General features: G+C 25.1%; 6 protein-coding genes across 6 annotated transcripts; 3 read left to right on the top strand and 3 right to left on the bottom strand.

The window, feature by feature from the left end:
* LOC112600307 (leucine zipper transcription factor-like protein 1) lies at positions 1–722 on the bottom strand (the record flags this gene model as incomplete). Its single annotated transcript, XM_025347498.1, is given in 4 exon segments — positions 1–111; positions 182–376; positions 452–579; positions 686–722. Coding segments are annotated over 4 exon segments (437 nt in total), but the record flags the coding sequence as incomplete, so codon positions are not given.
* A 4,228-nt stretch (positions 723–4,950) lies between these two features.
* On the top strand, positions 4,951–9,686 carry LOC112600297 (eukaryotic translation initiation factor 3 subunit J). Its single transcript, XM_025347487.1, has 6 exons — positions 4,951–5,208; positions 5,319–5,425; positions 6,549–6,650; positions 7,447–7,756; positions 7,834–7,970; positions 9,443–9,686. The coding sequence occupies exons 1-6, from the start codon at positions 5,199–5,201 to the stop codon at positions 9,500–9,502; spliced, it is 726 nt and encodes a 241-aa protein (XP_025203272.1). The 5' UTR covers positions 4,951–5,198; the 3' UTR covers positions 9,503–9,686.
* A 113-nt stretch (positions 9,687–9,799) lies between these two features.
* Positions 9,800–13,413, top strand: LOC112600298 (sugar transporter SWEET1-like). The gene is made up of 6 exons (XM_025347488.1): positions 9,800–10,050; positions 12,357–12,434; positions 12,497–12,620; positions 12,689–12,844; positions 12,960–13,079; positions 13,149–13,413. Exons 1-6 carry the CDS (start codon positions 9,971–9,973, stop codon positions 13,251–13,253), a joined length of 663 nt encoding a protein of 220 aa, XP_025203273.1. The 5' UTR covers positions 9,800–9,970; the 3' UTR covers positions 13,254–13,413.
* LOC112600296 (ATP synthase subunit alpha, mitochondrial) lies at positions 13,394–16,764 on the bottom strand. The gene is made up of 10 exons (XM_025347485.1): positions 16,603–16,764; positions 15,904–16,026; positions 15,726–15,839; positions 15,173–15,513; positions 14,947–15,095; positions 14,692–14,861; positions 14,301–14,615; positions 14,080–14,224; positions 13,795–13,912; positions 13,394–13,728 (listed from the first exon to the last, which is right to left on the bottom strand). Exons 1-10 carry the CDS (start codon positions 16,666–16,668, stop codon positions 13,614–13,616), a joined length of 1,656 nt encoding a protein of 551 aa, XP_025203270.1. The 5' UTR covers positions 16,669–16,764; the 3' UTR covers positions 13,394–13,613.
* Positions 16,765–19,135: 2,371 nt separating this feature from the next.
* On the bottom strand, positions 19,136–21,861 carry LOC112600300 (proteasome subunit alpha type-4-like). Its single transcript, XM_025347491.1, has 7 exons — positions 21,822–21,861; positions 21,655–21,697; positions 21,397–21,559; positions 21,160–21,326; positions 20,977–21,107; positions 20,787–20,910; positions 19,136–19,441 (listed from the first exon to the last, which is right to left on the bottom strand). Exons 1-7 carry the CDS (start codon positions 21,822–21,824, stop codon positions 19,257–19,259), a joined length of 816 nt encoding a protein of 271 aa, XP_025203276.1. The 5' UTR covers positions 21,825–21,861; the 3' UTR covers positions 19,136–19,256.
* A 475-nt stretch (positions 21,862–22,336) lies between these two features.
* Positions 22,337–25,562, top strand: LOC112600301 (DNA repair protein complementing XP-A cells homolog). Its single transcript, XM_025347492.1, has 8 exons — positions 22,337–22,353; positions 22,432–22,537; positions 22,610–22,798; positions 22,897–23,008; positions 23,949–24,079; positions 24,449–24,620; positions 24,673–24,790; positions 25,364–25,562. Exons 3-8 carry the CDS (start codon positions 22,689–22,691, stop codon positions 25,516–25,518), a joined length of 798 nt encoding a protein of 265 aa, XP_025203277.1. The 5' UTR covers positions 22,337–22,353; positions 22,432–22,537; positions 22,610–22,688; the 3' UTR covers positions 25,519–25,562.
* The last annotated feature ends 261 nt before the right edge of the window (positions 25,563–25,823 follow it).

Genomic DNA, 25,823 nt, shown 5'->3' with positions numbered 1-25,823 from the left:
ACAAAGTCACTTGATATGTGATCAAAAGTGTCTAAAAGCTTTTTTTTGTTTAATGTTCGATTCATTGTGTTATAATTAGTTTCTATTTTTTCCATCTCTTGTAATAATTCTCTATTTGCATAAAAAAAATAATAAAAACGAGTAAATAAGTAAAATATAAATAAAAATTGTATCTACCTACTTGTTTTGTATTTCAGATATATCTAAATTGAGCCTTAAATGCCATTTTTCAGCTTGTTGAAAAAATTGATACATCATTAGAAGATTAGTGCTTGTGTATGCAGATAATTCACATTTGATTTCATTTGTGATGCTTCTTTCTAAACTATTTAAAATATTCTTCACTTCTTCTTTTGTGTACGTTTCATCCAATAAACTTTAAAAATATTTTTATTTTAATAATAATAAAATATTTTATGTACTATAACACTATGATTCAATTGTAATATACTTTGTTTTAAAGATTTCCTCGAACGCTTTTTTAATTAAAATAACAGATTGTTTTTTTTGGTGATCCATAAATTCTACATAGCTTACAATGACATTTTTATGATGATCATTAACTGAAATATTTCCTTCCTAAAATATACAATAGGCAATGTAAATTATTAACTATAATGGTCTGTTGCATATTATAGGAATAAATAATGTAATAATAAAAAAAAAAATAATAATAATAATTTACCATGATTGTTTTTATAGTTATTATTTATTGTTAAATTATAAATTATAATTATTTCAATACTATTATGTATTTATTATTAAGTAAATACCAACAAATAAACTAAAATGTATGAACGTTAAGTTACAATCGATAATAAAACTAAAACGTAGCTTATGAATTGTTATGACATTGGTAACTAAGCAGTAGTTAATAATGTAAAATAAAATAATTATTGAGGAGTCGTACGAACCGCAGCGATAGCTAGCGGTGAAAAAGCGTTATATTAAGTGCAATGCATAAGTATTTCAATTTCCAGTCGAGCCTGGAACAATTATTAATGCTCTAATTCTTGGACAGTATCTTTTTTTTTTTTTTTTTTTTTTAACACATTGATGTTTTAATTTTAAATTAAAAACTGTATAAATAAAATCAAATTGTATGTGCACACATTATTAATATGCTAATTTCTAGATATATATTTTTGAAGTTAAAAATAAAATGATATAAATATAATAATGCATAAAAATAAGAAAACACAATATCCAAAATTTAAAAAACTTGATTTAATGAACAAATAAAATATTGTATACACAAATATTACATTATATAAACTTAATTATGTAATAGTTTTAATTAAAGAATTATAAATTAATTCTCCTATTTGCCATACTTTTGAATTCGTCAATGATCATGGCAATTTTAATACTAGATGTTAGTATTGCTTCAGCAAATATTAATAATAAACAATTAAGTTGGTCTTAGTGTATACAGTTCTCCTTATTTTATATTTTAGTATTGTTAATTGTAAACTTGTATTGTTAACTTGTAAATGGTATTACACTGAATAATTTTAGTAGGTACAATGAAAAATCCATTAAATTATTTTTTATGATTATTTGCTTTTATATAATCTAGCCACGAACGTATTGTTGGTTCATTATTAGTATTAGTATCTGGTTAAAATTGTATTATGCCCCAAAAAAGATTCTGGTAGAGCAGGGACTCGACTAGCTCGCCCCGTGCGCACGCCTATGAACGTATACTATATTATACAGTAATTTATATTGTTTTAAATTATTATATTTACATATTATAATTCGTGGTCGAGTTTTATAATAATAAATGTTCATCATGGTCAAATCAATACGTTTATTCCACAAAATATATGTTTTAAATTAAATTTGTTTGAATTAAATCTTGAAGAAATATTTGTTCTAACGGCCAATTGTTCCATAATCTATGTGACCATGTATACCAGTATAGCACCATGTGGTCAACATAGATACTTACCTACTTAATTCTAGAACCGTATTTTCAAATTCTTTACATTTTTACATTATGATGATACAAACTACTACTATAAAAATGAAAACCCTAATTTTTTCTTGTAAATTATTAATTGGGTTATTAGTGTTTAGTAATAGAAATATTAATGTACCTTGTTCAAAATTCGAACGAGTAATTTCTCGGTTAATCATATGTCTATATTATAGATAATAAAGATAATATTTCTTAAAAATTGTTTTACAAAAATAAACAATAGATTAATATTAAATCTAGTATTTATTATACTTCAACCTTTTTTTTTAATTATAAATGTTGATAGATTATGATTTAAATTGCTAAAATTTTTAAATTTCCATAGTCCCATACCTTCTAAAATCAAGGTTAGATTAAATTATTTTTTTGACATATGCTAAACTGTTATTTAGCTGTTGAAAACGAATCACCGAAAAAATATCACTAGTAAAATATCACAACTGAATTATCGCGAAACCAATATATCGCATGGAATAAATATCACCAGCACACATATTGCCAGTATGAAACATAGCAGTAATTTAGTTAGAAATAAATAATTTTGATTATTGATTGATATTTTATAATAGTTATAAATAATTGTATACAATTCAAGTTTTAAAGCTATATATTATAGTAGAATTGATAAAAATATGTAAAATTTAATAAAATTAATATAAGTATTAAAAAAAAATTTAAAAGAATAAATAATAAAATATGAATATTAATTAATGGAAGTTTATATTAAAGAAATACCTTGAAGATGATCTTCAAACTCTCGGTTATGATAATCTACTACTACTTTCTTTACTCATTCAGCCCAACTTACTGTCTTGTTCTTTTAAATTATTGGTGGATTTGGATTTAACAGATGCGATAATAATTTTCAGAGGTATTATTACTTTACGATATATTGGTTTTGTAATATTTATGTTATGATATTTTAGTCACGCGATATTTTACTGGCGATATTTTGTCGGGGTATTATCGTTGAAAACTATCAAAACTGAGGGAAAAGATTACAAAAAAAGATAGTTTCTCAGGTTAACTTAAAATAATTATTAATATAAAAATGAATCTATTTTTCATTTACATTACTAAATTGAAATACTCTAAGAATTTTTACAAAACATTTGAAGTTTCAGATATATTTAGTAATAGGTATCTATACAAAATAAAATGAAATTACAATACGAATTTATAAATATTTATAACGAGATAGAGTAGATACTACTTAAATAAACATAAAATGTTAAATTATAAACCTATTTCCAATAAAATAAATTAAATTAAAACCTAATATCAGTTATTACATAAGTTATTCTTTATCCAATAGCGAGTGAGTTATATGAAATAAGTAATAACTAATAACTATTAACTATAATAACTTACATTGCTGCAAATTAACAAATAATAATAATAGAAACAGCCAGTAGGTACTATGATTCGTATAAAATATCTAACTAAAATTATCCTTTTTAATCTTAGATATGATTTAAAAATTTTAAATACAGGTATTTGCTATATTTCAATTTTTTACTAATTCTTTATTGTCATTTTTCCTAAAAAAAGGAAGAAAACAATAAACAGGGACTTTATATTATGATTTTTATTAATTTTAATATTAAAAAGAAAAAGGCAGATCATAATGTTAACCGCTTTTCTAAACAATAAATTTTCAAATGAGTCACTGTAATATATGTGTTAAATTTAAATTTAACGATTTATTATTTTATAATGTATACAAAAAAATATTTTGAACAAAGACTATCTGTCAGCCCATACCATATTTTGGTATATTTTGTGATATTGCTATTTTAGTTATTTATTAAATTCTGAACAGAGCAATGAATGTATTGATTTTACTATAATTTGCATGTTTTTTTTTCTGTTAATCGTCGCCTTTTTAGACAGTAAAAATGCTTCGATTTTAAATTTTGAGAGTAGTTTCTAGTAGTAAATTGAATCTAGTTGGTACTTTGGGGAAATTAAAATTAAAAAATTCCCAGTATCTTTAAAAATACCGGGAAAAAACCAGAAAAAAAACTAAAGAAAAAGTATAGATAAATATTAAAAAAAATTGAGAATGTACAAGAGAAATAACAAGCAAAATACTTAAAAAAGTATGTTAAGTATTAATATTATAAAGTGTTTATCGGCGTGTAGTATAGGCAAAATAGGTACATTATTGCAGTGTTCATATATTTGTTCATAAATAATAACTATTATATTTTAGCACATCACAACTCATAAACTCTTCATTTTTAACTGTAAAATATCCAAAAAAACAATATAGTCACAGTATTATTTTAAATTCAGAATTTTGATTAAATCTGTAAATATTTTGAAGAAAAAAAAATTGATTTTTTATGACTAAAATTTAGAAAATACAAATTTGATTTCTTTACCGTGGTTTTATTTACTGTGGTATTTTTTTCGTGATTCCCCGTTTCTTCCGATTCATCGATAAAATATATTTCATTTATTTGTGATATTTAATAGTTGTAGGCCATAATATTATATACCTAAGTTTATTATTATGTAAATTATCCGGAGAATGGCGCGATGCTACGTCACGGCTGCATATCAGTGTATCACATAAAAATATCATATCATACCATATTGATAGGTACTTTATCATAGTACCAATTGAGTATTTGAGTAAGTAGTATAGTCTCATGGAGTATAAATATCTATTTATATTTAAATTATGGAGGTTTAAAAATGTATATTATATTTATAATTTAATGATTTTAATGTTCACGCGATCTTCTATTCTGCGCCTATTCTTCAGATATTAATACCACGAACTAAGATATATATATATATATTATATTATATATTCTTATAGTACGTGATTAATGCCATAAAGCAGTGTGTCCATAAAACCAGCGTAGGTTTAGACAGATACTCCGTTTCTGATGCATTGTTTAACCTGTGATATGTATAATTCTTTCCATGGGTTGGTAACGATAAAATTTCACCAAAAGCACTGAATCGGCGAATTCGTGTTTGGTTGCGAGTTGCGATACGTATACGGTTTTACCAAAATTTCTCCCGTTTGTTATGTTTAATACTAAGGACTGTTACAACGGAACATTGGCTGAATACGCATCACGGTTCTTTATTCTCACATCGATCGTAGTCTACATTGTTCCTTTCTGACAAACGCATCACACCCAAACCCAAGGTTATTTGCTAAAAGTGGATAAAAGCTTAAGGGATACACGTGACCATGGAGTGGGGTGAGTGACATTAATATAATATATAAATTTAAAGTTATAATTAAATGTTTATGTAAGTATTTTTAACGGATCCGTACTAAGTTGCTTTCCTTAAATTTTTCCCTTTTCAGACGCTGATAATTTTGAACCCGCTAAACCTATCGTTCCCGTTGTCGACATTGTTGGCGGTGCTAAACTCAACAAATGGGAAGGTGAAGATGAAGAAGAAAATATAAAGGTATCACAATGTGCACTTCACTTAATTAAACTGATTTGTAATAATGTTTTGTATCAATGTCTCTAACACAGTTTTGTTTGTTAAAAAACATTTTGTACATAGTGTATATTTGAAACTGATGCATTTATGTAGAGTAGCGCACAAAAATATAGCAAATACTTTTATTAAAGATCAATTTACTACTGTATTATGTCAATATATTTATAACTATACCTGTTTAGGGGTTTAAATTGATGATACTATTTAGCACACAAGCCCCTTTTTCTTTTACTTTTTAATGCATATCTATTGCATATTTGGCCTTGAATCATTAAGTAATTTCTGATCAATATATGTATGTGTAAAAATTAAAATTAATTGTTTTAACATTTTCTAGATATTTTGTGTTATGTATTGCCACTATTAGATTGTAAAAAACACTTATATTTTTGAAGAAGAATTCAAAATAAATAGGTGAAATATATAAAACTTATAGTTTAGTAATTTTAAATATATAGTAACAATAATTTGAATAATTTTTTTCATTTATTACTAGATTTATACAATTTATTTTTATTTGTGTTATCTATTCAAAATTTATTTACAATTTAATACCTATTTAAAAAAATGTATTTTATGGAACTAAAGTGCTGGAAAAAATAATAATATTTTCTCTTCATAAAGTAAGGATTTAAAACAGATTGAAGTTTGTCAATATCAATGTTGGTGCCTACTTGTGTGTAATATCTTGATATTTTTGAAAAAAAAAAAGAAGTTTATTTTCTTTTAGCAAAATTTGTGTTAGAAATGTATGTACTATAAGTTATTAATTATACATATATATATAGTGAATAGGTAAAAAAAACTATATTAAAGTCGATGTCTTGGCAACTAAGATTATATTTCTTGTAGATACCAATTAAAAATAGTTATTTTATGACTAAATCTTGTATTTTTTGTATTGAATGACATTGAATTGACAATAATAGGCAATGAATAAATTATTGTTGATAAAAATCATAAAAACATATCCAATTTTCTCATTATTTTTAAATATACATCTTTTATAGGATATTTATTATCCTTATGCACTAAATAGTTATTTTTAGGTATAACAATTTACCTTTATTTTATATTATTTTAGGATAGCTGGGATGCAGATGAAGAAGAAACAAAAAAAATCGAGACAAAAGTCCCTGAAAAAAAAACAAAATCAAAATTGGAACAAAAAATAGCTGAAAGAGAAGTACTTAAACATTTTATTTTTAACTTTAGTAATATTACTAAATAATCAGAAAAATTGATTTGTATACATTAAGAGAATGTCAGCGTCACTGTTATCTCTCTATAGGTTTTAGTTTTATTTACCTAAATTTTGTAAAGTTACAATAAATTAATGAAAAAATTTTAATTTTTTTTTTTTATTATTTTTAATTTTACTAATAATAAATTTTTGACTTCTTAAATGATTTTTTGGGTATTTATCTATCTATCACTTTGTGAATATTTCTTTTGATAGCCTTGAACAGTCAAGAAAATATAATGATATTTTTAACTTTGATTTAAGTTAATTATAGTTCAATTAATTACCTGTAATACTAATTGTTTTTGTTCTTTGCTTTTAGTAAATTTGTGATTGTATTCTTCTATAAGCTTGACTCTACTCTCAGCTGTGGATCAATAGTCAAAAACTTTGTAGAAATATTATATATCTTGAACATTCCTATTAATTTAGAGTTTATTAAATCAATTAGGAAGTATAATTCATATCTGATGTACTGTAGAATCTTGTATTTTAATCAATCTAAACTTAGTCTGAGTAGTTAGAAAATTTTGTTGTCTAACAGAAATAACATTTTAAAAAAAGGTGAAAATCAATTATTCTCTTTATATTTATAGCAAATTACTAAAATTCATAATTTATGTTTAAATATAAAAATGTTACTTTTAAATTGTTATAAAATTTGTGTGACATGGTACAAAAAATAAATATTAAAAGCATAGCGTTAAATACCTTACTAAACCTTTATATTTATTTTTAGCGAAAACAAAAAATAGAAAATGAAAAAATGAGACGTAAATTTTTGGAGGCAGAAGAAAATTCAAATATGACACCAGAAGAAAAGAAATTATTACAACAGAAATTACAAGAAGAAGCTGACTTGGAAGTAGCCAAAGAAATGTTAGGTGTAGATGAAAGTGATGAAGATTCAATAGATCGCATGAATCCAAAATCAAAAGAAGATTTCATTGTTTTTGAGCAAGCTCTTCAGAAAAAAATACAAAGTTTTTCTAAATCTGATCATTATTCTGATTTTATTGAAGAACTTATTAGAAATTTATCTGTTACATGTAAGTATTATAAATCAAGTATACTAATTTAATATATCAACATTAACATATTAAAAATACAAATTATATTGTTTTAGTGTCAATGAATGACTTGAGAAAATTAAAGGCCAGTGTAGATAATATGAGTATAGAAAAAATGAAAGCAGAAAAAGTTGATAAAAATAAAAAAAATAAAGGCAAAGGAAAAGCTAAACTTCGACTTGACAACAGTACTGTAAGTGTTTATATTTTTAAAAATAATATTTATAAACAGAGTTTAACCTTACATTTTTTATCAAACTAAGTTATAACTACTTTGATAATGATGATTGGGCAGAAATGAGGAAGTTTTGCATTCAAATTAAACATTAATGTGTAAATATTAAATTGTTAATTCTTGTGGTATCTCTAGACCTGATATTATATGTGTTAAAAAAAAAACCTGTAAGTAAAATACAAACCTGAATTTCTTGTATATTTGAACTCCTACATTATTACATTTGATAGTACTCATTTCTTATCAATGTGAAAGTGTTGATAATTTATATTTAAAATGGATTCACTCTTTCTCTTAACCTATCTGTAAACATTAAATTTACCCTTGACACATAATTCAATAATAAACTTCATTCTCAATCATATTTATATCCAAAATCAAACCTGGGCTTCTCAAAAAATAAAAAATGTATTTCCCCTTTAAATCCATATGATCAAACAAATACTTATCATTTTTTTTAAACGACTCCTCTCTGTTAACCATCTGGGCAGATAATTTATGTCTTAAATGTTTTTCTATATTAATCACTATAACATTTAATTGTAATCTGAGTCATTTCGTTTTAAAAAATAGTGTTTAGTATAACACTATTACCTCACCATTAATTTAATTGATTTATGATCTTAGCATTCTTAGCTTTATTTTAACACTATTATTTCTAACGGGTACATTTAATTGTTTTCTGTTAATTACTTAAGCTATCTAACTTACTGTTAGACTTTATAAAACAAGTTTCAAGTAATTTAAAACTGTCTTCTACCCTAAAAATTCTTATTTATTAAGCACCCACACTTCAAAAAGGTAAATCTCAAGTATGTTTCTATTCTATTAAATCTTACTTTTGCCTTCTACTGTTGTCAAATTTAACATGTTCGACATAAGTTTTTAAAGTTTAATAGCTATATATTACAAATAAATTCCCAACTTCGTTATTATTCTGCGACATTATATAATTTTGTTTAAACTTCTTGGCTGATCGCAGACCAGTATAAATTTCCTCAATGACCTAACTTATTCCCCCATTACAATTATCTAGGTCTTTTATTCATTACGAAGATAATGATCTTTTTTGTTATAAGTCAGTTTAGATTAACTCCTTCTGAAATCTGAGAATTTGTTGTTTATTACATGAAATTCTTATTTAAATTAATAATTTATATATTAATTTATTTTATTACTTCATATTGTTTTTGAGTGCCAATCTATAAGTTTTTATTTACTTATTTGTAGGTATTGTTAATAAAACTTGATTAATTGTATTCACTCGCTAGTATGGTACTCCTGCTATATGATAATAGAGCACAATTAAATAATTATTATAAGTGTAATTTGTTTTTTTAAATAATCAATAGATTATAAACTTAAATATATCAGATCATAATATTTAATAAACAATAGCTATTTAACAAAATTATTTTATTATGTTCCAGATACCTGATTACAATGAGTTTTCAGCTTATACGGTGGATGATTATGATGAGTTCATGTAGGAAAAGCGTTCAAGCTTACAAGACCTATGCTGATGAAAAAATAAGCAGTATATATTAAAATATAAATATATCTATTACTTATGTAACTAAAGAGTGGATATAGCTGAATGATTATTTTTTTTTGATGGTTCATGTTTATCTTTATTTATTACATTGAAATATACAATCTCATGTTGAAAAAGAATACACTCTTTTTTTTTTCTTTAATTATTCTAGGAAAAAAATGCTAAGTATAATTATTGATTAACGTTCCAACATAATCTCTACCTCCTTGATTTCAGATAATTAATTGTATAACCTTGACTATCACTCATGTATGTTGTACACTTTATTATGTTAAGTTTTTTGTGTGCAGTTTGAAGTGTTACATTAAACTACTCTCACTATTCATTTGATACCTAGCAGTTTATACATTCTTTTAATATAATTGTAAATAGTTTGTTTAAAATAGTACACACAACTGTAAGTATGAATTTGTACGAAGTGTATGTAAATGCAGTATCTTTTTCTGCGGGTTGTGCATCCACTGCAATGATGTTAACACCCATGTAAGTAATGTTTAATATTGATAACAAAACATTATATGCTAATCAGCTTAATTTTTTATTATCATTCAATTATTACTATAATAACTAATAATATAGTTGGAATACAAAAGTTTTGCTCTCTAATACAAAATTAGTAGTATTATTACTTTGTTACTTTCATAAGTTATGATACCCAAAAGGATAACTCAATCATTTTGAAATGTAACCTTTTATCAAAAATTTAAAAATAAATAAAAATATTTTATTTAAATACTGGCATTATAAATTTAAAGAGTTAATGTTAAAACTTAAGGACTTCTTGGTATATTTTTTTCTAGAGGTTATAAAATATTCTAGACATGATATAATTTACTTTGTGTTAATTAAATGCCAAATTTAACTTATTTTTACATATTTAGTTATATTTTAGTATTTTACAAAAAAAATAGCACAGTTGAAGAATGCTTAGAGATTAATGATTACTATAGAATTAGCATTATTATTATCAATAATATTAATTTGCTAATATCTATTTATTTTTTTATGAGCTCTTGTAAATGACTATATATTATAAATTTCCATTATAATACATAAGTAGGTGCAAGATTGTAAATTCAAATTACATGTTTGTTACCACCTTCTATTCAATCCATTAAGAAATAAAACGTTTATATCAATTTTGGCAATACAATATCACTCGAATTCCGTTGACATATTCAATGAAAATCTTTTATGTATTTAGTCGAATTAGGTACCTCATAACATAATCATAAATTTTGAAATGAAGATTGATCAAAAAACTCGGTAGAAAAGAAAAAAGTATATTGAAAATTGTCTTGTAATAATATAGCTCTGTAGCTATTAGCTAGTAAACAAAATTGTAATCTACTTTATATTGGATATCTGTTGGCGAAGGTTAAAGTTAAAGTTAAGCGTAGTAATAGTTACATTGCATGAAGATATCTTTTGTGTAGGATATCGCTGGATTTGAGTTGGGAGAGAGTGTCGCTTTCGCATTACCTACAGACCACAAAGTGGTCGTTGACTAAAACAATTAGTAACAAATATAAATAGGTGCTGAATTGTATTTTATTATTGTTACAGTTAGGAGAAGTATACTTATGGTATTTAAAAGTTCTTAAACTCGAGTTGTTTAGTTAGTTACAAACTTGCAGAAATCGGAACTTGTCTCGGGTCATTTAGCGAAATGCCTTAATTTAACATTAACAAACGTTAGTCATGATTTTTAGAGTAATTTAAAAATGTATTAAGTACCTACCTATGCAAAATGTATCTCAGTAGTATCTACCTATAGTATATTAATTATTTATGATTTATTATAAATATATTATATTATATAAAACGCACCCATCTAGTTATCTCTGCAGGTAACGACACGAAATAAAATCAATTTTTTTTTTTTTTTTTTATGTCAAACATTAATAGTACCTCACAAAAATTCATATTAGTTATTCTAAATCTGTTGCGACACAAATTCGATTTATAAATCTAAAAATGTGTGTTGCATATTTTACTTTATTTTGTCTAAATTTTAAGTAAATACCTATGTAGGCACCTACCTAATTGTACTTATCTACTAGTCATTAATCATTATTGCCGTAATTTTGTATAAATTATATTAATATTATCATTATTAATTATATCTATTTTATATTTTTATGAGTGGTTTATCAATATTGTTATATATACTATATTGTTATGTAATGTTTAAATCTCAATATAGTTTTATGATTTATTATGATTTTCGTAATTCATTGCTTAAATCACAAACCATAGATATTTTTTTCTTTAATAGATTTTTACAATATATTAGTAATAACTTATAACAATAAATACATTTGTACATTATAGAAAAGAGAAACATGTCTTTTAGAGGAATCGGTTTACAACACCACATCAGAATTTTACTTTTTATTTTATTATGATGCTACTTAATTAAAATGTAGTATTGTTCTAGGCTAGACCAGTTCATTTTTCGTTTTAGACGACGTCGAATAATACCGGCGAGGGATACAGAGGAAATATTTTTGATGAGGGAAATTGGATAGCTTAATAATTCAAGGTGGAATCTTTTATAGCGAGTCTTATAAAATTCAGTGACTATGAGTACGAGTACCTACTACCGATATGAAGTGATGAATTCGTAACAAACTAGTTAAAAGTTTAAGACTAAAAGTAGATGGATGTTTAATAAAAGCTTAGAAAGCCCACAAATTCATATACCATAGGGCCAATCTGATCTTATCATAAATTTTTAGACATAAATATACTTGGTTAATTTTGAATTGTTTACTTTGAAAATGCAGGTTAGTGTGCAAAGATATTATGAAGAAAAAGACGTCAGATCATGTCAACTTATCTACATTTGTCGGTGCACTATTTAGGTAAGCTTTCTTGGTTAATGTTGAGTTGCAGAGGTCATAACTAATAGTTTTTTAATTTTCAGGAGTTCACTATTTTGTCGTCAAGGTTTCATTCTAAATTTACCAACAGTGATGTTTGTTCATGGAATGGGATTATTAATTAATACATTTTACTTATTGTTTTATTGGTATTACTCAAATAAAAGAGTAACTATTTTCATTTCAGAACATTTTACATGGATAATAATTTTAAAACACATTTTGTATACTTGCAGAGAGATGTCATCACTACAGTATTTAAGACCACATTAATGAGTGCAGTTTTACTGTCATACTCATTTATAGAATCAACAGATTTAGTTATAACACGCTTCCCAATTATAGTATCTATAATACACTTGTCACTCATGGGTTGGCCATTATTATCTATTGTAAGTAAGACATTACTTGTCTAAGGAGAAAGATATTTGTAGAATTCAATGAAAAATTTAAATATAATAAACTACTAAAAATGTTTTTCTTACAAATGCTATTGGTTTTTTTTAGAGACAAACTATGAGAACAAAAATATGGTCTGGACATCCAAAGCCAATCTTGATAAATAGTATTGTTCTTTGTATTCTATGGCTTCTCTACAGTATCAACATACAAAATCCTATCATTTTTGTGAGTAAAAAGTTATTTATTTTATTTTTATAAAATCGATTGTACGATTAACTTTTTTAATTGTTTCAGACTCAATGTTCAGTAGCACTTATAATGAGTTCAACACAATTAGGATTATGGACATTATATCCAGCAGAAAAAATTCAACACAATAAAATTGAAAAACATGAATGATTACTGTTGTTATAGTTATACAATTTTTGTTATAATTTTGATAAATATTTCATAAAATAAAAAATAAATATCATTTAAACAATGTTTACTATAAATGACTCCGTAATTTTGTCCAACACATGTTATAAATAAAACAGTTGTTGATAGACAAAAAAAAAAATTTATTACTAATTATAATTATTGTGGAAATCCAGTTCTTTGAATGTAGTTCACAATTTATATAAAAGGGTAAAGTAAATACAAATTGAATGGCTATGGTACTATGAACAACAGTAGGCTTAACGATGATAACCCTTTTATAAAAAGAGCTGGAAACATTCTGAGAACTAACGTGTTTTCTTATCAATCATATAAAAATACTTAAGCATTGAATGAAGCTAAGAAATTAGTAACAACAGATTTCAATTTTGCATCAGTTTCATCTGTAATTTTTCCTTCTTTTGCAATGCTTTCTAATAATGATTTTTCAGAGGTTCTAAAAATATAAAATATAAGGTTAATAATACAATGTATTGTTAATAAAAATTATAAAAAATATTACTTGATGTGCTGTAAGAATTCTTTTTCAAAAGTAGTAATTTTGGATGGTTCCATTTTATCAAGGAATCCTCGTACACCGCAGTACACAACAGCAACTTGTTCTTCAATGGCCATTGGTACTAAGATTCAAATATAAAATTTTTATCACCAATGAGTACAAAAAGTATTTAAATATACATTTTAGAATTTAATAAGTTATTACTCTAAAATACAACCACCTTTGCTAAATTACAAGATAACTTATCTTTAAAAGTTTTAACGGATACTATAAATCTTATTTTCTTACCATATTGTCCTTGTTTCAACAATTCAGTAAGACGAACACCACGGTTCAAAAGTTGTTGAGTAGCTGCATCTAAATCAGAACCAAATTGAGCAAAAGCTGCAACTTCACGATACTGAGCTAATTCCAGTTTCATGGAACCAGCTACCTATAATTACAATCCCACAGGTTATTTATGATTTATTATTGAAGAAAAATGAATTAAAATTTTATCTATTACTTACTTGTTTCATGGCCTTAGTTTGGGCAGCAGAACCGACACGAGATACAGACAAACCTACATTAATAGCTGGACGGACACCTTTGTAAAACAATTCAGTTTCCAAGAAAATCTGTCCATCAGTGATGGAAATTACATTAGTGGGAATGTATGCAGACACATCGCCAGCTTGAGTTTCAATTACGGGCAATGCAGTCAAAGATCCACCACCCAAAGTTTCGCTCATCTTAGCTGCTCGTTCCAATAGACGAGAGTGGAGGTAGAACACATCACCAGGATAGGCCTCACGACCAGGTGGACGTCTCAACAACAAGGACATCTATTAAATGATTGTAATAAAATGTGAATAAATATAATACATGGATTTCATTAATTATAACAAAATGTTTATATACTTGACGGTAAGCAACAGCTTGTTTAGATAAATCGTCATAGATGATTAAAGCGTGTTTGCCATTATCTCTGAAAAATTCACCCATGGCACATCCAGAATATGGAGCAAGATATTGCAGGGGAGCGGCATCAGAAGCTGTAGCTGATACAATGATGGTATATTTGATTGCACCTATAAAATAAATATATTTATTAAATTTTAAATTTTAAACTTTACTAAAAAGTAATAACTATTCCTTATTAACATTTTTACTAACCAGTGTCTGTCAATCTTTTTACAATTTGGGCAACAGTTGATCTCTTTTGTCCAATGGCAACATAAATACAGTACAGTTTCTTTTTTTCATCTTGTGCATCATTAAATCTCTTTTGGTTGATAATAGTGTCAATAGCCAAAGCAGTTTTACTAAATAATATATTATTTAATTAAATAAATTATAAAACTTTTCATTTTAAAATTAAAGAGAAGTTACTACTACTAACCCAGTTTGTCTGTCTCCAATGATCAATTCTCGCTGACCACGACCAATGGGTACAAGTGAGTCAACAGCCTTAATACCAGTCTGCATAGGTTCTCGTACAGACACACGAGGAATGATACCTGGGGCCTTGATACCCACACGGTACCTAAGTTTAGATGTCAATGGTCCTTTACCATCAATAGTATTACCTAAGGCATCAACCACACGTCCAAGAAGGTCTTCACCAACTGGTACATCCACAATAGCACCAGTACGTTTAACAACATCACCTTCTTTGATTAACTTGTCATTACCAAATACTACAACTCCCACATTGTCAGGTTCCAAGTTAAGAGCCATACCCTAATAAAGAAAGAAATTTTACTAATTTAAATAATTACTCACAAAATATAAACATTTTAAACTTAGTTTAAAACAGTGATACTTTTTTAAATTATCTATATTAGGTAGGCCATTTTTAAATTATATACTAAATTAAGTAAAATCAAGCTTATAAAGGTTTTTCTACAATTTTTAAAATAAATATTGAAAATTATAATAAAATAAAATCAAACCTTCAATCCAGAGGAAAATTCCACCATCTCTTCTGCTTGCACATTTTTTAATCCATAAACACGAGCAATACCATCACCAATACTTAAAACACGGCCAGTTTCTTCTAAGTCAGCCTAGATTAATTATATTATAATATTAACTTAAATTTTCAATTCTTATCTTTAATGCACAACATACTTTGGGTGGAGCTCCCAAAATTCTTTCTTCCAAAATAGAAGAAATTTCTGCAGCTCGTGCACTGCATGTTATATGTAATGACCGACTGATAAGTTTTGATGTGGTCCATGAAGCCTTGCTTATCTTTACATACAATATAAAAATTGAAATCCAATTAATTTACAATTAAATAATAACCAAGACTAAACATTATTTAAATAAAAAAAAAAAAAAACAAATTTTTAAATAAGCAGATACTTCATAGTTTTGAATAGCATTTACTCTTAATCATATATTTTTATGTTTAACAATACCGAAATGAAGTATAGAAGTTTTTAACAGTAAAGCTCACATACTTAGATTTAATTCTATAATGTTTTGTAATAATAACATAAAGTTATACCTATTTGAATTGCAAACTTAAAAATATAAAAAAAATTATAGACATTTCAATTACAATCAAAGGTCATAAGAAGGTTATATAGATGTAAGTATTAATTGTAAGTGCAAAATTACAATTACAAAAATAATATTATTAGTAACTAAGACGTTTAAATGTATAATATTAATTTATTAACACCAAGAAGTAAAATTGATTTAAAATAATATCGACGAAAATTAAGAATTATACCAGATAGCCGACCGGGCGGCATCGCAGGTTACATTTTTGACAAACTCGTTTAACAATATTAACGAAAATTGTAAATTAATAAACTTTACCTGGGGCAATGTGTTGTTTAATTGTTTTCCAATTTTTGTGGCCAAACGGAGCGATAGGTTAGCCATTTTGATGGTATTTTAATGTGAACGTGTGTAAGTGTAACTAACTGGGTGTATTTTCTAGCACGAACAGGATGGCGATGAAAAAAGAAAATGGATGGCCGTAAGTCGTTTGCCCCCTGTTACGCAGACGGCCAATCTATGTGAAATCAATCTGTAAAACATATGACTTGTAGTGTGACCAACATAGATAAACGAAAATTCTTCCAAAGTAATTTTAGTAAGCATTAGAGCGCCAAATAATTTGACGTGTTGTCTCAAAAATAGTGCTATTAAAATTTAAAACTTAAAATAATGTAGTCACATAGCACGTTTAATTAAAATATTTAAATCACATAAATAATTTTAGTAGCTGATGAAAACAAAGATATAGAAGTCTCATATTCCATAAATCTATTTTATGATAATTAATTAAATTTAGAGACACCTGTTAAAAAAAAGTTAATACCATAACCTTACCTTCTAAATATAATATAAATTATTTATTTCAAAATTTGTACTATTTAAATGTACTTGAAAATAAATCAGCAATCAGCAAAAAAATGATAATAAAAAATAGAACTAGGAAAATTAATAACTAGTAGTAACTTAACAAGTGCATAGGTGTCTATTCTTCGGAGTTCGGATAGACCTTAAGGGTAAGTATTAAAAGCAGTTGCTTTAGCTTATACCTGGCACAGATCTGGTTGTAAAATTCGAGGTCTCATAACCTCTCGTAACTTTGCCACTTACAAATTAAAATAAGACGAGCTGACGATTAGTCGCTCCTTACGACTACCGGCTACGGTCGTAATTATACATCCGGATTATTGACGGATTATAAATAAATAATTTCTAATTATAGACTTATTATATTACCGTGATAAATTTTAAGCACAAAATAATGATTTGGAAACGAAGTTCGAGCGAAACGTTTTCATTTGGACCATCGTTCTTAACTATAGTTTAAAATACGAAACTTTCAAACGAAAAAGTGGGTAGGTATAATACTATTTTACTGTAAATTTGGTGTCGAGTGGATCATTGTTATGAGTGTAATGTGTATTAAATAATTCTGAGTGGAGACGGTCTGTCAGCCTATAAAACTAAGTATAATTAAATTACAATTACCTACATATGTATGTTTAAAATAGCTATTAAACTGGACACTAATTAACTATTGTAGTACAACAAAGCATTACCTTGTCCGCTTTTCAATATTTATTTATATAAACTATTATATAATAAATGGTACATTATTTGATATTTTGATCTGATATTAAATGTCTTCATGTAGCCTGTTCCTATAGGTAGTAGGTACCTATACAGATTATTTATTTATTTAAGTATTTAACACAGGAGAACATATTAAAAATTACAACTGCATTAACGACATAGCCCATTGATGCAACTAGATCTATATTTAGAGTATGCTGAACAACCAAAAAATAGGAGTAGGAAAATTATATCCACGATAATTTGTGTAGGTACTTATATCATGAAAACGATAAATTGGTCTCAGCTAATAACAAATGCATCGTAGGCTCCGTAGGAATAAAAATATTCTATGAATCCGTAGCTCCGCAATACACTGCTTTTACAGGCCTCATCCTAAAATTTTAATTTTGTTGACAAATTGTAAGAAATATAGCGAGAGAAATGCGTATAAAACTACGATGCACAAAACAAAAAAATAAAATTATACGCTCGATAAAGAACGATACTTAATGGAAAATGGAACGAATGACAAAATATACTGTTAATATGATAAACCCGATTTAAATTTATTAAATCTTTATCATTTAAGCTTTTATCTAGAACATATTATAGAAACCACATAATTTATTTAATTCATACCATTTATATGTACCATAATTATAAAATTTAACGTACTAAAATTTTTTCCATTACTCAATTTACCTCCACGGCTACACCTTTTTTTTCTGATACCCAATTTATCGAGATAAGGTCATTCAATTTACCAACCCCGCAAAAAATGTAGCCAATTAATGTTATTAAATAATCTATAAAAATAAAATGTATTTATCCAGTTTATAGATAACAAAGTAATAAAATTAATTAAATAAATTGATTAACATTAAAGTATAGTCATTTAAGAAAAAAATATGATTTAATAGTAATTTTGTTACTCTTATCAAGTTCTAGACTTTTAATATAGTTTTAATAAAGTAAATAATAAAGAAAAAAATTGATCGAATTAGAAAACGTTGTAGGGTAAACTATGATAGTTGGTAAATCAAAAATACTAATGATATAACTAAAAACTTGAATGTATTTCACATCATAATTGTTTGGATAATTTACTTACACCTCCTCGTTCAAAATTTAAATGAAAACAATCAAGACTTTTTCTGTTTTGTCCATATTTTTTTAATGAGCGCTTTTATAAAATCAGTGATTAGTGTTATTATTATTTTTAAATAAATCATAAATGAAGTATTAAGACAAACTGAACTGTAAAATAAAAAAATAATAAAGAAATAATCATGTTACTTTTAATTGAGATAAATAATTATAACAGACCAATACCAAAAATTCTTTCATTCATTTAATTAAATATTATACATTAATTGTAAACATTTTTTTCTTTAATTTTAAGATGACTGTTCTTTTTCTTTAGCATCTTTTTCCTTTTTCTCCTTGGCTTTAGCTTCTGCTTTTGCTGCAGCAATTTCAGCTTCCATTTTCTCATATTCAGTAATAAGTTTCTCAACTTCATGTTTTTCCAGTATATTTGTGACAGTCTGATCATTTTCTCGTTTAAGTGTAGCCATTTCCACTAAAATAAAAAAATCATATCAATTATCAACTCATAAATTATTGTAATTTATGCAGGAAACTAATGTTTAATTGAGATATTAGTAAATTTTTATTAGTTTGTTCAAAGATAAAAATTAGTTGAATGTTATTCAAATTACACCTTTGTATATTGATAAGTTTATAACTAGGATAATAATAATTATGATCTTAAAACTATACAAATGTGTCAATTAAATAATCGAAATTTACATTAAAAAAAAAAAAAAAAATACAACATAAAGTTGTATTTATCTAGAATATATATATATCTATAGCAGTGATTTTCAACCTTTTTAACAATGTAGCACACTTCTTCTTCTACAAAATTTTTGCGGCACACCAATAATCCGTATAATACGTGAAGCATATATTTTTATATATAATACATATATATATATATGTATATATACAAAATTAACTCCATCAATAGATTTATCGCGGCACACTTCAAAGGCGCTCTCGGCACACCAGTGTGCCGCGACACACCGGATGAAAACCACTGATCTATAGTAAGTTATTAATAAATAATAGCTAATAATTTTTAAATAATAAAATTAATTTAGATTTTAGATTTTAAGAGAAGCAATTAACATATTAGTTATAAAATTATTTGTAGTTTTTTAGATTCTGAGCAAAGCAATGATTGTATTAATTTTATCATGTTTTTTTTTTTGTGGATGAATGCATGATTAGTTGTCAATAAAATACTTTGATCTTCAAAAATGGGGATAGACATCAAATTGAATCTAGTTTGAATTTTAGAGAGATCAAACTTAAAAATTCTCAGTAATTATTTATTTTTTTTTTAAATTGGAAAAACAAACACAAAAAAATAGGAAAAATGGTTATTTTTATTTAAATATAATTTTTGACAGATTCAATTTACTTAACCATAATTACTTGAAAATTTCATCAAATGTTTATATAATATTTTTTTTATTTTTGAGCTATTTAAAGGTAAAAGAAACTAATTTTTTTTATAAATGTTGACTAAAAAATTATTTGCAAATGTTTACAATATTAATAATCAATTAAAAAACAATTATTTAAAAAAAAATATCAGCAAATATTAAAGTCATCATTTTCATTAAGTGATTAAATGATAATAATATGTAAAAAAATAACATAAAAATGTAAAAGTAACTTCACAAAAGATTAATTCAAAAAATAAGTTAATAAAACCTACAATACCTTACATTAGGATATATTTATTTAAAATATGAAATAATTCAGATTTTGTCATACCTTGTGAAAATATTGGGAGATTATTTTCAACTACTGAGAATGAATGTGAAGATTTTTTTTTAGTTTTCAATATATTTTACCTTTATCAGCTGTAAGTTTAGTTGCATCCAAAGTTTTTGATAAAATTTTCACAGCCAATTTTTTTGCTTCATCTAAAGTCATCTGTCCTTCTTTATACTCAGTTTTCAATGATGCGATTGCAGCCTATAATACAATTTGATTGATTAAAAACAGTAAGCAGTTTAATTAAATTAAAAGTTTTAAACATACTGCACTGTTTGTTCCAATACAAGTTGCTTTCCAGCCGCAATAATTTCCACTAGGATCTGACTGATATAGTTGAAAACCATAATGTGAATCCCAACCCATATATAATATAGATACACCAAATGGTCTTTTACCTATAGAATATTTAAATACAATATGTTCAAGTTTTTTTTTAAAATAAATTACCTCCATATTGAGTGTATGCTTGTTTTACATCACACAGCCACGAAACAAGCTGTTCACAAGGTATAGAATCACCATATTGCATACGATAACGCTCAGAAATAGAACGTAATTCACTAACCAAAACATTAGCATCAGCAGTAATACCAGCTACACTGCAAACCATGTCACTGGAAATTTTTTAAGATTAAGTTAAGACATTTTAGTTTTTAAATAAGTAATGAATAGTATTTAAATTACTCATTTAATTTATAAATTTTCTCTGAGCCACAAGTCTCATCAAGCAGTTTATTCACATTTCGTTTTTCAGCAGCAAGAAGAACTCCATCATTTGTAAGTATGCCCAAACATGTACCGGCATGACTGATTGCTTCTATAGCATATTCCACTTGATATAATCGACCTGAAACAAATAATATGGTTCAAAAATTTGATAGATTCATTAAACAAAAAATACTAAAAAAGAAAAAAAAATGTAAAAACAACTATTAATGTTACCTTCGGGTGAAAAAATAGTTGTTCTTGTATCATATCTTCGAGCCTAAAAAATAAATTAATAAGAAAATTAAAATAGTTTTATATATTTATTAAATATTACAAGATGATAAAATGAAAATTAAGAATATTATGCAGTATTAAATAAAAAAATGTATACATCTCATTACCATTTTAAAAGTATCGAAAAGAAAACTATATTAAAGTTATTTTAATACAGCAGTTACTTATTTAATAATTTTTGTAAAATAAAAAAAATTTCAACATTTAATTCATAATATATTGTTGATAAACAATGACAATACTGAATACTTTAAGTTGAATAAAGTTTAAATCCGGGAAATTTTAAGGTTAAATGAATAACGCAGAGTAATCTAGTTTATATTGAACATCTTTGAAATTAAAAATTTTTAAATGATAAGCACTATCTTATTGTTACCTTATTTTTGGATCAATGGTCTATGGTGGTAACTCTGGTATCTCACTGATAACGATAAACAATAGCTTGAAAAGTTAAATTAGAATAAGTAGAAATTAGAAAATACTAGAAAATATAATTATGGATTATGTTCTTAACTGTGTATAAAACTATAAACTGTAAAGTTATTACTTGATAATTAAATACATAAGTACTTAAAAGTTAGTAATAAATAAATACTTGTTATTTATACAAGTTAGGGCATAATTATTGAATATAAATAGGTACATATTATTATAGTTGTTAATTCTTTCATTGTTTATTTTCATTTTTATTATATTGGTATTTAAATTAATTATTAGAGGTAACTTCTAACGAAATATTGTAACAGCTATAATTTGATACAATATTATGTTCTATGCAATCATCAATCACAATCATTAATAATTAATAACACAAATGTTATAGGTAGGTATTCTTTTATTATTATTATTTATATTTTTCATTATTACCAGTAATCAGTATTATTGTTTTTATTAGCTAAAACGATTGTTTGGCAGCTGTCATTGCACCCAAATTTTAATAGTTTTAATATTTTATACTGGAATTCTCGTTTAAAATGGAACTCACAGAAGATCAGAGAAAACTTATAGAGAAGAACAGAAAAAAAGCATTGTTAATAAGACAAGAAAAATTAAAAGCAAGATCAACAGTACAACCTTACCAAAAGTATAAGATTTATTTTGAAAATATATACTTTAATTATAACAATATATTAATAGCTGTAATATACAATAAATTTTAATAATTATTTTTTTTTGTTAAAGACCCATATCAAAGATAGATAAAAGTCATCAAATTAGAGTTGCTGGTCAATCATATGTAGACACCGAAGCTGGGTTTTTGCTTAATGAGGATGATCTATCAGATAAAAAACCGGTTTGTTTAACAATGGTGTCTAAATTAATGAATAATTAATAAGATCATGACTTGAAATTTATTGACATCTTTTACCATTCAAATTAATTTTATCAAAAAAATAACTGTTACAAAATAAATAAATCTAATTAAATTAGTAAATGTACCTAGTACTTGTATGTACTTATTAGCATAATTAATACTTATAACGTTTTAGTGTATAATACATGTTAAGTCATTGTACATGTTTACTTGTAAATTTAGGTAAATAATTTTTATTTAGTCTTTTTTTAGAATTTGATCTACTAGGACTGCCATGATCAACTAATTTTATGAGAAACTGATATAAAAATTTATTAATTTTAATTATTTCAAGAGAAATATTGCTGATGACTACTATAACACCTGATGAATGGAAATTATACCACTGTCTGAAACTTATTAGCTATAATAATTTAACTATTAGTTATTCAGAAAATTGTATAATTCTTTTAAGTGAAGCTAATGTATAAAGAGTTGAACTTAATATTCAATATTAAAAATCAAGACCTTATTAAAAAATTTTTTGCCCATTTAATTGATTACTGCTCAGTAAAAAAAAAAAGCTTATCTAATCGACAAGAAATTTCAAAATTTGGTTCATCTTTTGGAAGATATAAAATAAGTTTGTCTTTAAATTTAACAATATATAATATATGTATTTAATTATTTTATATGACATTTGTAATAATTTTTATTGGTCCAATTTCAAACATATAAGGTATTTTTTTTAACTTATAAATTTCTATTTTTTCCTTTCACTTATATACTAAGCCTGAAAACTCCCTGTAGGTCATGTCATATGCTAAACAAATGTTATATTTACTTTGATAAAGTTCATATATTTTGGTAGTTATTATTCAAATTATTATTTGTCAATTCCTACTGATTAATATCTATATGGTTTATTTAATTTAATTAGGTAATACTAGCATCAGCGCCTAATCCAATATTATCAAAAATTGAACAGCCTTTATGTCTTGAATGTAATCATGAATTTGGTATTTCTTACTTGATGACTAATTTTGATCATCCTGTCTGCGATAGATGCAAGTATGTAATTATGTTATAAATTTAAGTTTTAATTTAATAGATTATAGTTTAGTGCAGTCGCTTTCAATCAATCGGTGTACTGTGAGCATCTTTGATGCTATTGTATATCAAATATTGTGTATAATATATTTTACATGTTTCACATTTTATATAAATTGGTGTGTCATGAACATTTTGTAGGAAGAAGATAAAGTGTGTTATATTGCTAAAATTATTGAAAACTATTAGCTTAGTTTATTAAGTGAAACTATTTCTATTTAATAATCACTAAAGATGAAATATGAAATTAAAAAAGTTAATAGAATCCATTATATTAAAATGTTTCATTGTAAAATTTTAAAGTATCTGTAATACTTTTGTTTTAAACAGGGATAAGTTTGGAAAAGAAAAATATGATTTGATTACCAAAACAGAAGCTAAAAAAGAATATTTATTAAAAGATTGTGATATTGATTTGCGATCACCTCCACTTAAGTTTATTCTGGGCAAAAATCCACACAATTCCAGATGGGGTGAAATGAAATTATATCTTTTACTTCAAGTAGGTAAAAATAATTTTAATATAGTTATATGTTAATATGTCATGCTTATAGGTAGAAAAAAGAGCATTAGAAGTTTGGGGTTCTGAAGAAGAAGTAGAACGACAAATTGAACTAAGACAAGAAAAGCAAAAGGCTTCTAAGTTAAAAACATTCAAAAAAAAAGTTAAAGGTATGTCTAGTATGAATGTATCATAATTCTTTATGATTATTGATGACTAGAGTTAGGATGTTGATGACTTTTGCATTTTTTTTCTTTTTATTTTGTACAATGTTATCCTTGCTAAAAATTTGTTTCATGCTCTCTTGACGCAGAATATTCTAATTTTATTTTGCATTTTTAGCTATAAATGCATTTTTTGTTTTTAACGTCATTTTTTTAACATTTTAAGTGATTTTTTCATCTTTTAGGGCATTTTTTGTACTTTTTATACAATGTTGGGCATTTTTCACAAATTATAGATTTTAGGACAAATGTTACGCAAATATTTTTAATATAATTTTTTTTATTTATATTTTACATTTAAATTTATTTTTAATATTGAAATTTATTTATAAATTATTTAAATGCTTCTACTATTACACTCATTATTACACCCATATCTCTAATAAAAATTATTATTTATAAATAAGTTTGTTCTCTTACTTAATTAGTATTTTAGATAACTTTTAAGGTCATTTTTGTGTGTTTTTTAGGACATTAACATCTTAACTCTATTGATGACTATGATTATTTATTTTTCAGAATTAAGAATGTCAACTAGGAGTAGTTTATATACAAAAGTCACAAAAGCTTCACATCAACATGAATATGATACAGAGATATACAATGAAGAAGAAGATAATTATGAACGTACTTGTACTACTTGTGGTTTTCACGAAATTTTTGAAAAAATGTAAATAAAATTAGTTAAGAATAAAATTTATTTTTGTAAACGATTAAATCTTATTATTATATGTGTTTTAAATCTAGGCTTTCCAATATTGAGAAGCTTAAGAATTTAAAAATAATAATATTAAATAATATATAATTTTGATCCTTTTTGTTATAAATTAATTTAAGCTATTTTGTGTATAATATTGTATAAATTTGAGCAATATTGCCATACTAATATTTAAGTATTGAATTTTATTTATTTTTGTGGCTAAAATATTACATCTTAACTTGCTGGAAAATTTAATCCTTATTAAAAGAGTAAATATGT

The sequence above is a fragment of the Melanaphis sacchari genome, unplaced genomic scaffold (genome assembly GCF_002803265.2).
Source record: "Melanaphis sacchari strain LSU unplaced genomic scaffold, SCAv2.0 Contig636_pilon_pilon, whole genome shotgun sequence".
NCBI classification, from domain to species: Eukaryota; Metazoa; Arthropoda; class Insecta; order Hemiptera; family Aphididae; genus Melanaphis; species Melanaphis sacchari.
Note: the sequence above shows the minus strand (reverse complement) of the source record. Positions and strands in the feature narration are given on the sequence as shown.